The sequence below is a fragment of the Poecilia formosa genome, unplaced genomic scaffold (assembly GCF_000485575.1).
Source record: "Poecilia formosa unplaced genomic scaffold, Poecilia_formosa-5.1.2 Scaffold584, whole genome shotgun sequence".
In the NCBI taxonomy this organism is placed as follows: domain Eukaryota; kingdom Metazoa; phylum Chordata; class Actinopteri; order Cyprinodontiformes; family Poeciliidae; genus Poecilia; species Poecilia formosa.
The window spans coordinates 132048-149093 of NW_006800523.1; the positions used below are offsets into that span (position 1 = coordinate 132048).

The 17046-nt window shown below is 40.7% G+C and overlaps 2 protein-coding genes and 1 long non-coding RNA gene across 3 annotated transcripts in view; 1 reads left to right on the plus strand and 2 right to left on the minus strand.

Annotated features, from left to right (window-relative positions):
* Nucleotides 1-4559, minus strand: part of dyrk1b (dual-specificity tyrosine-(Y)-phosphorylation regulated kinase 1B) — a 103240-nt gene extending 98681 nt beyond the window's left edge. The window contains exon 1 of the mRNA XM_007541049.2: nucleotides 4358-4559. The gene's annotated coding sequence lies outside the window, so the exon portion shown is untranslated. The remainder of the gene's footprint in view (nucleotides 1-4357) is intronic.
* On the plus strand, nucleotides 4357-4809 carry LOC107834324 (uncharacterized). Its single transcript, XR_001660114.1, has 2 exons — nucleotides 4357-4449; nucleotides 4554-4809. It is a non-coding gene; the product is annotated as an uncharacterized LOC107834324 (long non-coding RNA).
* Nucleotides 4810-5769: 960 nt separating this feature from the next.
* Nucleotides 5770-17046, minus strand: part of fbl (fibrillarin) — a 20353-nt gene continuing 9076 nt past the window's right edge. Inside the window, exons 3-10 of the mRNA XM_007541052.2 lie at nucleotides 15542-15697; nucleotides 14798-14892; nucleotides 14549-14719; nucleotides 9078-9210; nucleotides 8580-8692; nucleotides 7316-7461; nucleotides 6443-7044; nucleotides 5770-6295 (exon numbers count right to left, since the gene is read on the minus strand). Coding sequence (XP_007541114.1) covers nucleotides 7020-7044; nucleotides 7316-7461; nucleotides 8580-8692; nucleotides 9078-9210; nucleotides 14549-14719; nucleotides 14798-14892; nucleotides 15542-15697 — 839 coding nt within the window. The 3' untranslated portion in view covers nucleotides 5770-6295; nucleotides 6443-7019. The remainder of the gene's footprint in view (nucleotides 6296-6442; nucleotides 7045-7315; nucleotides 7462-8579; nucleotides 8693-9077; nucleotides 9211-14548; nucleotides 14720-14797; nucleotides 14893-15541; nucleotides 15698-17046) is intronic.

The following is a 17046-nucleotide window of genomic DNA, read 5'->3' on the forward strand; positions in this document are numbered from 1 at the left end:
AATGGAATATTTAATATTGGTAAAATGTATTAAGTATGTAATATCTAGGTGTTTTTATGGGAATATGGATCTTTCAGATTATTTTGAGAAGCAATTTTGATCATATTTTACAGTTTATTGTGTCATGTAGCACAGGCCGCTGGTCTTGGTCTTGACTCGGTCTCGACTCCCCTTGGTCTTGGCTTGGTCTCGGGTTAGGTGGTCTTGAACACAACACTGCCACTGGGGGGGCGCAGGAGAAAAAGTTTGGGAACCACTGTATTAAGGCAAAAAATAAATAAATAAATAAAATAAAGCTTTTTATGACAAACTTACAACTTTACCCTGCTGTGGTGAAAAGCACAGTTACCTCAGATATAATGTGTGATGTTTGAATTCCTGCATGGCTTTTCTGGACAATGCTGTCACAGTTAAACATGCATGTTAGGTTTACAGAAGACTGAACTGCGAGTGTGGCCCTGTGATGGAGCACTGACCTATCTGAGGTACCCAACTCTAACAAGTCTTTTTTACAGAGACAATATGGATCATATCCTAAATAAATGTGTATTTTTTCAAGATACCTTGTCTGTTCCAGCCCATTCATGGCATTATTGTACTCGCTGTCATCCATTTTGCTTTGTTTTGAACCAGAGAAATCCACTTCCTGACCCCCATCTGAATTTCATGCGTCACCCAGGTCACGAGTCTGAAACCCAGCAATCAGACAGAATGGATCAGCAGAGAGACATTGCAGACCCATCAGAACCTAAAGAACCAGACATCAGTGTCTCTTCATCCCTCAATCATCTCCTGAGGCTGATATTGGTAGAACATTTAAATGTGACTGATTCAGTTTCTTATTATGCTTTTAGTAGACCATCATGGTTTAATTATTTGCTTATAGTTTATTTAATGTATAATAGCATCAGTCAAAATCATATAAATGGCCATTTAAAGAACAAGTCATACTAATAGATTAACTGCAAATACATAAATATTTCATACTTTAAAAAGGTTTGTTAAGGCTTTCTGTGTGCTTTATTAAGAAATGTTGATATCTTCCATGAATTCAGTGTTCAATGGTCATTTAATGTATTATTAATGTCAGACACAGACCTGCAGCCCTCGGGCGGTTCTTGGCAGTGCTCAACAGGGATGCCATAGAAATTATACTAAATAAATATGCTTTGTTAATACTCAGGGGTAGATTTTTTTAATCTTCACAATTTTACTTTAACAATAAATTAAAAATTATAGTGCTGCACTTTTAGCTGCTGATCCTGTGTGATCAAGACGGGATCACACTTTCCATCTACTAGATCAGGGGGCTGCAACCTGTGTCTCTGGAGACTCTTTGGCTCACTTAACATATCAAACAATGAAATGTATTGCTTGGTTTTTTTTTATTTCATTCTTTCTAAAATGTCGCCATAAAAAAACACTGACTACAGCGGCCCCCGTGATAAATCTGACCTAGAACCAGACTCCAAACCCAACTCCTTACTTGTATAAATACGTTGGGAATGCAGAATTTTCACATAACTTTTATACTTTTGGCTGTCTGAGGACACATTTTGAATATTAAATCAGGTGTTAGAATCAGTTACTCAGTATTTGAGTAGTTTACAAATTACTTTTTACACTTGCTTAATTAAATGTATTGAAGATATACTACTCAGACTGAAGTACAATTTGAGTACCCTAACCAACCTCTATGTATGAACGATTGCTCTATGGATCACTTTTTTTTTTAAACAAAGAACACTGCCATAAAATTATGTCCATCACTGCAAACCCATCCTACCCCATGAGTAGGGCGACATGCGCCGTGGTGGGCGCCCCCATTTTAAATTCTGAAAGGTGGCAACCCTACTCTCAGAGCGATAAAGTTCTACACTACATTGCTTATTTGCTGCTGTGAGCATATGCAGTGTGAAGTAAAAAGAGAGATATGCTGCACTGGCTTCTGCAGGTTGCGAAGTCTGAGATGCAGGTGATCGGTTTTTGTGATTGATAACAAGAGACAGTGCTCAGCAATGACCGATCATACTTTTTCACGGAAATCCGTCAATTATGATCAGCAACCGATCGATAAGCACACCACTGGTAACAGAGTTCTTCCAGCAATAACTTAGGGCAACTTACAGAAAAAAACTAAAAATGTCTTATTTTGATGGGCTCTTATTTTGAAATTAGACATTAGATATGGATGACATTTACTGTGTCTTCTAGAGGTGTCCCTCTGTCACCCTGAAGTGAAAGAAGTCCCTGGTAACACATTGCTTATGGAATCAGAAAGATATTTTGCCTGTCAGCTAGTTTTAGCTCTGTCCACCCCAAGCCGGTAAGGGGTGTTAGAAAAAAAAGGAGATGATAGAGATGACAACATCCACCATAAAGATACAAGTGGAAAGAAAACAATGCCAGAACTACTGATGTGATCGAAGGAATTCATGTCTAACGGAATACGTTCCATGGAATGTGTTGCATAGCTTTGATCTATGCAACACTGTAACTGTAGATACATAGCGCAACACCAGCGCAGATCTAGACTATGTCATGGTGAGCAGTGAGTAGGCTGCGCCCGCTGACAAACTACATCTATAACACACCTAAACTAAAATAACTTACTTTGGGGTTTCTTCTGGTTGAAACAAAACCCAATGTAAAGTGTTATCCATCCATCCATCCATCCATCCATTTTCTGAACACCTTTGTCCCTCAGTGGGGTCGGGAGGGGTGCTGGTGCCTATCTCCAGCTAACGTTCCGGGCTTACCAAGATGTTCCAGGTCATCTTAGTAACCCATAAGTTAGCAAATAAATTTGTTATTCAGGACATCTGTCTGTTTTTAATAAAGAGACATCTTAAGTCAGTTCAGTACTGTTTTTCTGAAACGGATCCGTTTCGGCCAATACTAAACCACATATCAGTATCAGAAGTGAAAAAAGTGAATATATACACCCCTAAGCACTTCTAGCTGGTTAGTCTATAGACCTAGCTACAGAACTGGACGCTTCCATCTGCTCCCTTTATGCTTTGCCAGACACCTATACACCCCGTTTTAAAGACCAGGGCCAAAACAGTATAATCTGCATATAACAAAATAAAAATAAGAAAGGCCTCCCCGCATGGAATGAAAACAGGTTTCTAGACTTACTGCACACAAAATACTTTTACTTGAGGTTAATGGTGCAACATTTAGTACTTTTGTTACTCCATTTTGAAACTACAACTCAGAAAAATCAACTGACATAAATGTTAATATTTTTAAATGGCTTAATCTCAATTGAGATTTGAGTAACCAAAGGAATAAAACAGATGTGATGCTCACAGGAACAGCAGAGAAAAACAATCTACCCAAAAATCATAGTGGCATAAACAGCATAGCCTGGTGATCCAGAGAAAAGCCAACATTTAAAGAATAAATAAAAACACTTTGACCATTAGCCATTTAAAACTCAAAAAACGTGAACACCCAACTTCAAAATGTTCAATGGCGGTCAGACAATGAGTTTTTCAGAAAAGCAACAGAAGGGGAAAGAGCTAGATAACCAAAGATGTCAAGTTCTGCTGGTTCCAGATGTACATTAGCGTCGGTCCTGGTCGTTCTGCACTTTGACTGGGAGTAGCCATCTCCAGGCAACAGCCCTGTTTCCCAGTACTCCCTGGCAGGGTAGGGGATGGGCTGATGCGGTAGCTAGGCTAACGGCTAACGTTAGCTGCCGTGGAAGATAAAATGATGGATGTCCAATAAGCAGATAAGGACCAAGACATAACATACCGTGTGTGCTTTAACGCTAAACGAGCATAGCAAGTGAATTATGCACCGCTTTCTGTCAGCACGTCTTGGTTAAAGACACCACATTCATTCATCTCCCTCCCTTTTCCTCCGCCGGCATCTGTCTCCATCTGCCAGTACTTTAACTGACTGCACGTCGCAACGGCAGCGCCGCTGAATGCCGCTCAAATCGCACAAACCTATGAGCCCATTTATGATCTTTTCGGACCGCTGTCTGTGGAAACAGGAGTTTGGGGTTGCGAATGCGTGATTTTGGGCATTGCTGCAAAACCACAGGAAATGACCAGCCTCTCACTGAAACATTTATTTCCAATAAAACGCTCGTGCCCGTTTGACATGATCAGAGCATCAACTTGCACACCCCAGTTGTGTTAAAGCTTGCCCATGTTAAGCCATCTGCCCTGCCGCGACAGCCTAATGGTGACACGAGGCCGGTTGGCTGGAACAGATGACCGTTTTCTACCCACCTCCTGTTCCCACCGCCTGCCCGGCCAGCCTCTGACACACAGCAACACAGCTACAAGTCAAGCCAACTTTACACATCCAAGACATACAATGACCCTCAGATTCTTACCTCAGGTAGTGTGTCGAACCAAGTTCCGTGGAGCAGCCATCTTCGGAACCCCAATCTCCCTTCGTTCACACGAACCGAGCCCCCTCCTCCGGGTCAGTATTTACTAGTCAAAATCCAAATTGTATAAAGCTGTTATTTTTGCTATGATCCTGATTATGTTCGTTTCCAACACAAGTGTGTTATCTTGTCTCTGCAGCTTGCGATAACTCTGGACATGGACTTATTGCCGGCGCCGCACAGCTACTTGTGCCCAGAGGTGGGCTGCCCACCGCCTCTACCACCGACAGCTTCTTTAGTCTACACACTTCATTTATTTTAACGAAACTTAATCTGACGTCCAAAGGAGGCCACTTTGTGAGAACAGCTAGAAATGATCTTCATTGATGACCACGTCCGATTTCTTATTGGTTTAAAGGTTTAAAAAAAAAAAAAAAAAAAAAAAAAAAAAAAAAGCTGCTAACATTAGCTAGCTAGCTAGTAGCTAGCATGTTAGCTGTCTAATAAAATACTGCCATTGGAATTTGAAGACAGTCCGCACAGGGCATAATGCTTGACAGCAACACAGCCGAAGGAGCAGTCTTGTAAACGCAATGAAATAGCACTTTATAGTTTAGCGGACAGAGGTACAGCTAACCCTGGTCTGCCCAGCCCCTCTGATGGAAATATCGGTCAAAGGAGAGGGGCTGCATTGAGCGCGCACTCCCGATTAAGCGCGTTCTTGAGGCATTTCCCACAAAATGGCTGCCAAAACAAACCTAACGCAAGCGCTTCCCTACAAGCAGTCCTCGCGACAAACGTGCTAATATTGACGTGAAAAGGTTAATGCTAAAGTATACCGGTGTATGTTGTGAGCATGCGGATCCAGAAGAATAATTTTTATTTGGCATCAAGGAGAAACGCAGCTTTGACGAGCAGTTTAAAATAAAAACTGGATGTTTTCACTGAATATCATCCCTCATGAATCGGAAACGACCTGAACTATATATAACATTAGAAAAAAAAAAGTTGCGACGTCCTGCGCTGCAGCTGCATAACTTCAAGTCTAAAGGAACTTTTAAGGTCTCGGCTTCTCCAAATAACAGAACTGAGAATAACGCAGGCGTGTCTGTCTGCTACAGAAGTAACAGATTCAATCATCAAAAACAACAAAAAGTATTTAAATATGTTTGCTTTCTAAAAAATGTTAACACGTTATTTTTTCACTCTAGCATTATCCGCTGATATTTTTTTAATGACCAGGGTAGAAGTCCGTTTCCCTTGTACATGCATTAGATATCTTAACTCTGAACAAATGTAAGGACTCCTGACTGAATTGTACAATTAGTGGTGAAGCCAAAGACGATCACTGTACAAGACGTCTTAAAAGACACAATGAAATACATGCATGTACAACCATTGCCTAAACAGTGTGGTGAAATATTAAACCCAAAATATTTTTTATTAAAAAGAAAAAAAAAATCAAGAAAAATCTTTGGCTGTAAAAATGAATAGCCAAAGAATCACTACATCAAGCAATTTTCCCTAATGACACATCCTTGAACTAGAGACAAACTGTACAATTTTTTTTCCCAAAAGACCCATTTACAGGTCAACTATCTGTCAAACCAAACATCCCAAAATTCAAAACGCTGGTATCACAACAAAGATTACAAGACACATCTACATCCTTTATACTTAACCTGGCCAACAGTGTGATGACAGCAATGGGATTTGGGTTTCTCTCAAAGAAATAACTTTACACATTCATCTCCACTTTGGCAAATTTTGTCAGAAGAGAGAGACTAATTTGGTATTAATATAATGTGCTTCCACTATTATAACTGTAGAATTGCAACAGCTAGCAGTAAACTACAGCATGCCCACTAAAGCCCTCAATTTAACCAGTCAGTAATAAAACTATCCTTACTGCATGCAGACTGATGTGGTTTGGTAATATACCTTTCTCTTTCTTACTGTTGATTCAATGTCACATGCTATTTTTATTTTGATTTTTAATTATGTAAAATACCTTGAAATGCCTTGCTGCTGAAATGTGCTATACAAATAAAATTTGATTGATTGATTGATTGATTGATTGATTGATACCTACACCATCAATAATTGTGCAAACTGCCTCCAGAATTTTTGGTCTGTCACCATTTTATCTAGAAGATATCCACGCCACGGACAGCAGAAGAAAAACAAAGGAGTCCAGCCAAGAAGTTTTTATCTTGTGTTTCCCCGGAGAATGGTTCATAGACACTTCAGACAATGCTGCGTTTAGACTCGGAAAAGAACGCAGAAGCAAACCGTTTGTGGATTTTCAAGTCTGTGGTCATGTTTCAACTCAATTACATGTACTTTGGATTTAAATGTGTTTTTATTTACCAATGTATTTTATAAAATCTAGTTAACTTTTAAAAGTTTGATTAGTTTTGAAAAGGCTTAGACAGAGAGACAGGGCAAATCATATTTTACATAAATTTATGTACAATGTATGTGTTACATATGATAAAACAACAGCTGTGGAAGAACTGAATGGTATTCCCACTAAATGCAGTTAGAAAGCTAAAGGTGGCTCAGAGCTGTACCTCTGTCAGGTCGACAGAGATTGAGAAGGAGGGCAACTTGAAAGAGATTTGGTTCAACTTGATGGTGATGCCTTCTGTTCATTTTCCACACCTCATTTCTTCTGTTTAGGTGGAGGTCTGAAAACACAAAAAACAGAGTCATTATGGGCCTTGCACACTTTACCAAACTCAAGATCATCAAAAGAAAGCTGGCAAGTATTACAGCAGTTCCCACAGCAGTACCGACCTGGTAGACCAATCCGTTTAAATATTCAAGAGCTTGTACATGAATGGTTTTGCACATTTAGATCTATGCATGTTTTCATCTCAGATAAAGTTATCTTTGTCATACAGTTGTTTGTAGGTTTGACTTGAGCAGTGGTCCTGAGGAGCAGAGATGTGAGGTTACCTGTAGATGCCAACCACCACAGCGTGGTCTCTCTCATAGGGCTCCAGAGTCAGCTGTTCCTGTGGCTTCATGTTCTCAGCACTCATCTTCTTCACTTCAGAAGCAAAAACTGCCTCTGGAGCTGCTGTGGAGTCTATACAGTTGGCCTAAAAACAACAACAAAAAGGCTTGAGCTTCACAATTTCACATGTATCAACTTCACCGAGTACATCACCCATAAACAGAGGAATCTTAATGTAGCAGAATAAAAGCAGAGTTGGACTAATCCATCTGGTGAAAATATGCTTAGTACATTCATCTTCATTCCTACACCCAGTCACAACAAATGTTCTGCAGTTCACTCAAGTTCAAATCTAAATCATCCTTTATTAGGTGCCATTTACCCATTCTTCACATCATGACCATGTGCTGCCAAAATAGTTTTCATTCTGTAAGGTGATGAGATTAAGGATACACCGATTTATCTGTGCCGATTTCCTTAACCTGGGGAGATCAGCCAATTCTTACACAGGAAGCCGATTCTATCCCCTGATCTTCTCTACCTCATCAAAGGTCTAAAAATCAACCACACTCGTCTTCTGCTCTCCTGTGAGAGAGGTTTCACTGACAGACCGGTCCACAGCTCATGTCTGCATGTTTGGAGTGAACACTGTTACCAACTCTTGGTTCATCAGCACAAAAAATATAAACCCTACAAAAGTACATACATCCACTCCAAGATGTTCTACAGAGGATAAAAAGCCAATGAAAACACACAACCTACACGCATTCAATGTTAAAATAATAAAATGAAAATGAATAAAAGATCATTTAATAACCTAGTACAATCGCTTTGTTGAACGATTTGAATTCAATTGAGAGTATTAGAGTCAGGTGTAAAACATTCCAAAAGTGGAATGAAGCCATCATCCACGCTTCCTCACATTTTATAGCTAAATTCCTCAAAGTGATGGAAGCCAATGTAAAGAAATTGCACTTCAAAAAATATTAATCATGAGAATCAAAATTATTGAGCTCATTTTAATTAATCATGCAATCAATTGCTTATTGCTTAATTAGACCACCAATGTTATGCTTCTTTCTCTTAATTACCAGTGTGCTCGCCTGATTTGAGTCAAATCTTAGATTTCACCAACTTATCACAAAGCACCCTCTGCTCTTGATGTGGAATTACAACAGGCAAGTACCAAAAATCAAGGTTTATGCTCAGCAATCAGCCTTTTATTCAAAGATTTACTGTCTTTTGATAAAGTTATGAACAAACCTTTATTGAGATAACAAAGTGTCCTCCATTTTTCAGAAAGTTGTGAGCATTCAAAGCAACAATCCTCGTCTGGTCAGGTTGGGCCACATCGGCAAAAATGACGTCCACCATGCCTAAAAGAAAAGGTAACACTGAATATATGATGCATGGTTTGCTCTTTCACCAGCTGGTTGGACAAATGAGGTGACATTCAACCAGGTGTTCAACAGGATATCATCTATGAAGCCACTAAACAAGTAGCTTGGTTACAAAAAGCAGAAATCAAAAGACTTGTCTCCAAGTAAACACATATTTTAGTAACAAGTTGTTCAGATGTTACAAGCTGGAATGCAGGAGCTCCTTGTAGGTTTGACTGAAACAACCAATTCTGTTCACCAGAACTGGTTGGAAAAGCAGGAACTGTGTGAGACTGACATGTTTACGACATACAGCTCACGCCCACAGCCCCAGCTGTCCTAGTGGGGCAATAAGAGGACTGGTGTTTCCAGAACTACCTACCAACCAACATGCGGTATTTGTGTGGATGCCTGGCGTCTTCAATGATTGGAATGATATTGGTGCGTTTCTTTGCCACATTGAGAAGGTCACGACCCGATCGATGGGAGAACTCCACTGCATAGACCAGCCCCTCCTGTGACCAAACAAAAAGTGTTATATTTACTTAAATGAAGGCTTTACTCTTCTGTTAAACAGTAACTGTTTTTCTGTATGCATATCCAAAAGCCTTCTGTTGAGCATCATGTACAGAGATAGAAACCATATTCATTTATGGGGATATTTAGTGTCATTCTCTGCTTCTGGACCTGCCTGGTTTGTGTAAGCCAAATAGACACTCCTGCTCAATTATATCGATATTGTTCCATATTGGTTTTGCAGGGTTTCCCCCAGTGTATTATAAGCCTGGCGGCCCACCATGCTTTACTACCCCCCCCCCTCCATGGTAAGGGTTGCTTGTTTATGTTTTTAGGAAAATAATTTATAATTAAAAGAAAAAGAAAGAAAAAAAAAAAAGAAAATCGCTAATTTTCTTTTCTTTTTCTTTTTCAAGCCGGATTCCAAGCGTCTTTGTTGCTCTGAGCATTTTCACTAGCAGAGCAGATTTATTCCTAAAAGATATGTTTATTATAGGTTTATAGTTTATGCATTTAAAGCCGGCAGCGTTCAGACCAATAACACAGCTGGCAGCGATGCGCGTTGGCGATGCGCGCCACCGCTGCTTGATGAACTTTACCTCAGCGTGGATCGCATGAACCTTTCACTCAAACTGGACACAGGCTGACCTGTATGGATATTTACCAACTTCCTGTGAGGAATTATGTTTCTGTGGAGAACTCAAGGTAAGAGTTTAAAACTCACCATGTTAGCTCTGGTTACGCAGCTCTATGAACCGCAGCAGTAAGTTGCAGTCGTGAATTCAGAGGTGCATGTTGAGAGAGCGGTGATAATGATTTATATTTGTGAACAAAATATTATGCCGCGTTTACATCTCAACACGCTGCCCAGCGTGTGGGTCTGTGTGTTTGTGTTTATATGCTAAAACCATTAAACCAAATTTAGCAGCATTGATCATCTCAATAAACAAATGTCACATTTATGTATCTGTTTTAAAATATTAGCATATTTGTGGCTCCTGAAGCCCTGGGGAATATGGAGCCGCAGACTTAATTTGGATTGATATTCATTTTAATTGTATTTTTGGATTTGTTGTTTTTAAGACTAGTTGTAGATTTAAATAGCATTTCACTGGCAATGTTTTCCCATAACATATACTTATATGTTACTTACCCAGTACTTACTTACTTACTGGGTACTTACCCAGTAATATTTTTACATTTCCTGTCTACTTAACATGTTTTAATACAAAAAAAAACAACAGTGCACCGCCTCGGCACCCTGACCACCGGGCTTAGCAAGTTTTCTGGGGGAAACCCTGGTTTTGGTAACATTGGCAGCAGTAAGAAATATGATCGGTGACTTCAAAGACTAATTAGCCAGGAAGACCATTGCCCTGTCTAATTCTGTTTAAAAAAAAGTTCTTGGTTCCATAATAGTCTGGGCTATGGATGCTCTGATCAGGTTTTTTGCTGCCGATTCTGATACCCATCACATGAATTGGACTCTAATTTTTCTCTCTGGGTATAAATGCTATGTGACCTGGCAAAACAGAACCATAAAAAAATCACCTAATTTAGACTGAAACATGCAAAATACTTGCAGGCACAATGCAGCAACTATTGAGTCAAAAAGACAACAGAAAAACCTGGAATCAGTAACAATATTTAAAACTAAGGTTCTCAGAAAGTCAAATGAATCTCACAACGCTGCCCGTGTCAAATATTCTCAAGTAAAAAACGAAACATTCAAAGTCAAATGCAGGTTGCCTTAAAATAAACAATCCTAAATTACTAAATCAAAACTGCCTAAGATGATTGATGGCTAATTGTTTTGCGCTGGTTCTGATTGATTGTAATTCTGCAGAACACCTGGAGGAGGCAGAGGAGCTAAAAAATGTTCACAGATTATCTGTCTTATGTTAGGTCAGTGAAAGTTTTAATATACATGTAAAAAAATAATAATTTACATTCTGCACCTTTAGGGAGAAGTTTAATGTGAGAGTTCATTGTGGAGTGGAAACGGCGCTCTGTCTGTGAAATATTACATCTCAGTAGTGTGTTGCAGTAGTTAAACAGCAAGAACAGAACCCAGCGTCTTACAACTCTAGCTCCATAACTTCAATTATTTTTTGGATTATTTAGTTAGACTTCTGACAGTCATGCTCATCCGTGTGAGTGCTGAAAATTGTGTGCTGCTGTACCTGCCGTCTGGCTGCTTTGGATGTCTTTTTACCTGCAGTAAGCCTTGATATAGCCAAAGTAAAGTAAAGTGCTTGTTTTTTAAATGTCATTACATGTGTTGTGTTGATGTATTGCTTCAGATTTGCTGCCATGTGCCTGCATGGTGTGAAGAAAGAGGGAGATCGATCGGCACACCACTAATCTGGGCCTTTTCCCCTTAGCTCGGATTGCCTCCGGTCAATTTTTGACCAGCCAATCAGCGACCAGAAAGAGAAGTTATGACGTCAATATTTTTGCACTGTTTTAGAGTTGTAGTCTTCCTGTAGTTTTAGCAATGTCAGCAGAGGAAGTATAAGAAGCCGTTCGGTCCGTCTTGATCACGCTTCCATATATTAACCCTCTTAAGACCGTAAATGTAACTGGGCCGCCTGGTATTTTTCTGATTTTATGGCTGTAAAATTCTCAAAAAATGTGCAATGAGTCTGAAGTTTTGCTCTTTTTTCCAGAACAACCTCAGCTTTCAGTATTTGATAGTTATTTAACATTTCTGTCTATTAAAAATTGAGAATAAACAGTTTAAAGAGAAAAAAAAAATCGGAATTGAAATTTTCAGGTTTATTACTGAACAAAAACTTTCTGATTACAGGGGCAAACAATTTCAGATGAACAATTTCAACTTTCAACTATATTACATAAATGCAGAGAAAACTGTGAAGCCTGGCCTCCAATTTACAAGTTTTTATGCCTGTTTTTTTATCAAATTATTTCAGGCGTTTTCATTTCTGGTGGTAGGCTCTAAAGCAGTTCCTCTCCAGCTGCAGACAGAATCCCTCTCTGGATCCATTCATACTTTATCTATCAGACTTCAGGTTGAGAGGGTCCTGGTACCCATCTCCAGTGGTCAAGAGCAAGAGGCAGGAGACACACTGGACAGGTCACCAATCCTTCACTTGGCTGATTTGTTTTGTTGTTTTTTTATTATTATTTGTTTGTTTTCTTTTGCAGAAAAAAAAAGTGGTGGTGATTTTTTTTTTTTTGCCAAAATCACGTTGGGTAAAAATATTATTACTTAGGACAAAATTTTTGGAATACCACGATTTTATTTTCAGCATAATAAATAATTATTGCACAAATTATGCAGGAATCAAGATGGAGCTAACAGTTAGCCAATAGCTGTGCAGAGTTCATATAACTAACGTTAGCTTGTACAAATATTTTACATAAGCTGGTTATATGTCTCTTATGTTCACAGCCTTCAGACATCAGCCTTCTGGGACCCTTTATCAGTCTGGTGGATTATTTTTTAGACATTTCCATAATTTTATGTGCGATTTCAACTCGTCCTCTGCCGTTTTCTCTCTCTCTCTCGCACCGCTACTCCGTTGATACAACACGAAGCCCCGCAGGGAAATTCCGTAACGAAAATATTTACTCTAATGTCTGCTGCAACATGCACATGTGATACACCGTTGGAAACCTTATTTTATGCACTAATACTTTTGGAATTTTTTGAATGCGGCCAAAGGTTCAGGAGTTACGATACAGAGTAGGTTGGGTGACAAATATGACACAACGGAGAATCTTTCTTGTGATTGGTCAAGCTCATATCAAACTTTCCAGGGTGGCTACCGCAATGTAACATATATGCCCTGAAAGCGCAATGTCTCAGCTTTTCTGCACTTTTGGAATTTTTTTGATATGTTGAGCTGTTCAGAAATTACGGTAATGGGAAGTACACAAGCCGAATCCTGTCGGCGCCGACAGGTTGGTTGTAAGAGGGTTAAATTAACACTATCCACTAGTGATGGGCCAGACGACACAGAAACCTTGGCACATGCGCCGAGCAAACTAGATGAAACCCCATGTCGGTGCATGTATCACTTTAAGGAAAACCACGTAACCGATCCAGCTCCGGTGTTGTTTGGATGTGACCGCAACCAAATTGTGTTGATGAGAAAGAAACTGTGTTTACACATTTGTGGGTTTTGTTGAATGGAGACACTTTGTGTTCTTTGCTTTGCGTTGGTTTTTGGCTCGTATTTGAATACTGGCATGAATCAACAGAGGAAGAGGAAGTTTTCTCCCAATTTTGATCATTTTGATCTTATCACAGAAAGTAATTATTACGTCCTCATTTCCACTTTTGATCATTTCTCTTTTGGATTATTCAAATTCCTTTCCATGGGATATCCGAGTTAGTTTACATGGATTAACTTTTATTTACATTGAAGGTGAAAAATGTAGGATTTGCTCCCAAGTTTTGTCTTACTGTAACTGGAGCACTTCCATAATGCTGAGGCATCATTGTGCCCGGCAAGAGGAGGAGGAACGGGTTAACACTCCCGTCTTTACTGAATTTGCCTGCAATAACTTTCTAAATCCAGCAGATGTCACTGTAAGTGACAAAGCAACACAGTCTTAGCACAGTTTGGAAAATGTGCCACACACCCAATGAGGCCTCATCTGCCCATCACTGCTATTCGCCGCCTCGTTTGGCTCAGCATTTCTCTCTCTACAGTAGAGGATGGTTGTTTACAGTGCAGGCAATTTTCTATAAGCTTCATAACGTGGAACAGCCACATTACATAGACAATGGGCAGACCGGAGCAATTGGGGAAGATTTAAACCCTTAACACAGCTAAATGAAGTACTTGATGAAAACTAGAGATGCACTAATCAATCTATGGGTGACTGGCTTTAATAGCCAATCAGACAACATTTTCTGACAGAAAATAAAATTATTAAAAATCAGGAATAGCAATTTAGAGCTATGCAAGAAGCAACAAATCAAAATCAGCTTCATGAAAGGTGGAATACTGGAACAGAACATCTAGCTGGCAACTAAGAGGAAGTCTATTTAAGGGTAAACTTAAAACGTTCCCAAGGCCGCATCACTCTGTTTAAATCCCATGTCAGAAACAAGAAGTCTTAGTGTAGTCCAGAAAGTGTCTTCAGACAGAGACAGATTTGTCCTGTATGTGTCCTGGCTTATGGTTGAACCCATCAGGCAAACAGAGAAGCAGCTCTTGAAAAAAACAAGAAATCACCATGGAGCCATATGAGGCATGTTAAAGCCCAGCATGTTAAGAGCATTAAAGGGTCCTAACCAAATGCACATCATCTGCCCTCAGATGATGCTTGAAAGGAGAAATAAAACTGGAGAGCCATACTCACCGGTCCAACAATGTCTGAGACGTGGGACACGGTGGTCCCAGAGGCGGCCCCCAGGTACATGACCTTAGCTCCAGGTTTGATGTGGATCTTGTCAATTCCTCCTAGTATAGCTGCTGCCAGCTTTGAGCGGAAAGGATTCCAGGCTCTGTACTCAATCTTGGTCTCTCCATCCTGACAAAAAAACACACCTAGTTATTGGGACAATATATACGATCAGCAAACAAATCAGCCACTGAAGCAACACTTTACCTCCACACTCATTCTCTTCTCTCCGTACACAGATTCTCCCACCACCAAGTTCTTGGTGACCAAGGCGTCCTCCTTCCCTCTGCAGATAAACACTCCTAACACACACACACACACACACACACACCAATTTACTGATGGCTATTCAAATTTGAAAGTTCAGACACTGAAACATTCTAAATATGCAACGGCATTTTGTTTTTATTTCTACTCTACTTCCCATGTTCAGTCAAATTTTAAGAATGGAAGCTAAACTGATTCACACCAGGGCTGCAGCGATTGGAGTTCCCCAGAGACAATCTGAAAAGTCACAATATAGTAACAAAGTTGCTAAGTTGACAAGAGTGTTAACGAGCACCTGCAGACGTCAAGGACACAAGCGAGGAAATCGGGCCGATTTATCGGCGCACTCCTGATTAAAATTAAAATGTGGGGACTCACAGCAACATGTGACTTCATGCTTAGCATATCAGACAGTATATTAAAAACTTTTACTGCTGGGTGCTACAGTGGCGCAGGGGCGAAGCACAACCCACGTATTGAGGCCTTAGTCCTCATGCCGATGGTTGCAGGTTCGATTCCCAGCCTGGTGACATTTGCCGCATGTCTTCCCCCCCCCCTTCTCTCTCATAACTCTCTTTCCTGTCAAACTATTTTCAAATAAAGGCCACTAGAGCCAACAAAACCTTTATTAAAAAAAAAAACTTTTACTGCTAAAAATCTGCTTGACTAATGTTTGATAATAACCTTCATGTCTGTGAGGCTCGATCAGAACTCTTTTCCCTCCTCCTAAACCTCCTCTGCCACCGCCCCTTCCTCCTCTGCCTCCTCTTCCTCTTGGGGTGCCTCTCCCGCCACCTCTGCCTCGAAATCCTCCACCGTCTGGGGACCTAAAGCCTCCACCTAAAAGACAAACATCAGAGCCTGGCGTCAGAAAGAATTTGGGATGCAGCGTTTCAGACCTGCCAGGTGTAAAGCAGACAGGTCCGTCACCAGCCTCCAGTTCTCCAACTTCACCCCTGGTCCATAGAAGCCATTAGCAGAACTCGGATATGATTGAGGGGACCCATCATGTGACTGAGGTGTGTTGGATCAAGAACAACTCAGACAGAAGGCATAAAGTGCTCAACACCAGCAGGGGCTGCATCTTGTTTATGTTCCAGTCAGCTGGAAAGTGGGAACAGACACCCGATGTGTTTGAGCCATTATTGGCTCTGTTGGACAAAATCTTTCACCATGAAAGACAATCTCTGCTCATGAGATTTAAACATTTGGTTTTTAACATTAATCAGCAACAAATCAAAACAAAATAGACTATGCTTTCTCACCTCTTCCTCCTCGGCTCCCCTGGTCACCGAAGCCACCTCTGAACCCTCCACGACCTCCGCCTCGTCCTCCTCTGTCTCCACGCGGACTGAAACCTTTAGAACATCCAGGACAAACAAGCCTTTCAGGAACTGCAGGACACACACATTGAGGTCAACACTAGGGCTGAAACGATTCCTCGAGTGATTCGAGTACCTCGATAATTAAAATTCCTCGAGGAAAATTTACCTGCCTCGAAGTTTCGTTAATTTATGTTTTATTAGTTAGTGCACCGTGTTCCGGCCGGAACATTATTTGCGTTGCACGGAGCTCCGACTTCCGCCTCTGAGTTGTTGACGAAAGCTAAGTGTTAGCAGCATAAAGTCCAATCTTCAAGTTTGGCCCGTGGGGATTTTACTGAGTGGTGATAATGCCCAGGTTTTCATTGTTTTTGGGGGACCAATAAACATCCTTAAAATGATTGGAGCGATGCCTGGAGTCCGGCAGCCTTTCTCCTCCGGGTGCTGCTGGTTCTGAGCGAACAGCAGGAAGAAGCTAAGGAGGATTTATACAGGTGAGCGGATAGACTGAACACGGCGGGCAGCTGAGTAGTTGATGGTTACAGTGTAAGTGCAGCTTTACGGACGAACCGCACAATACATTTCATATCACCTCAGTCTCAACAAACGAGTCACGGAAATCATCGTTGCTGGTCGATGAGTTTCTGAGTGTGACGAACGAAGGTGCCATAAATATCCGTATTGCTCCTAACCCCTGTTCTTACTTTTGTCCCCTGGTCTACTGGTTCCCGGATTGCATTCGGTTGTCCCCTGGTCTATTTCCTCCTCTCCACACCCATCTTATGTTCGTTCGCTTGCCTGCCCTCACCTGCCCCACCCCAAGTCCCCCAACCCCAGGCGACATTTCCCATATTCTCAAACTCAAAG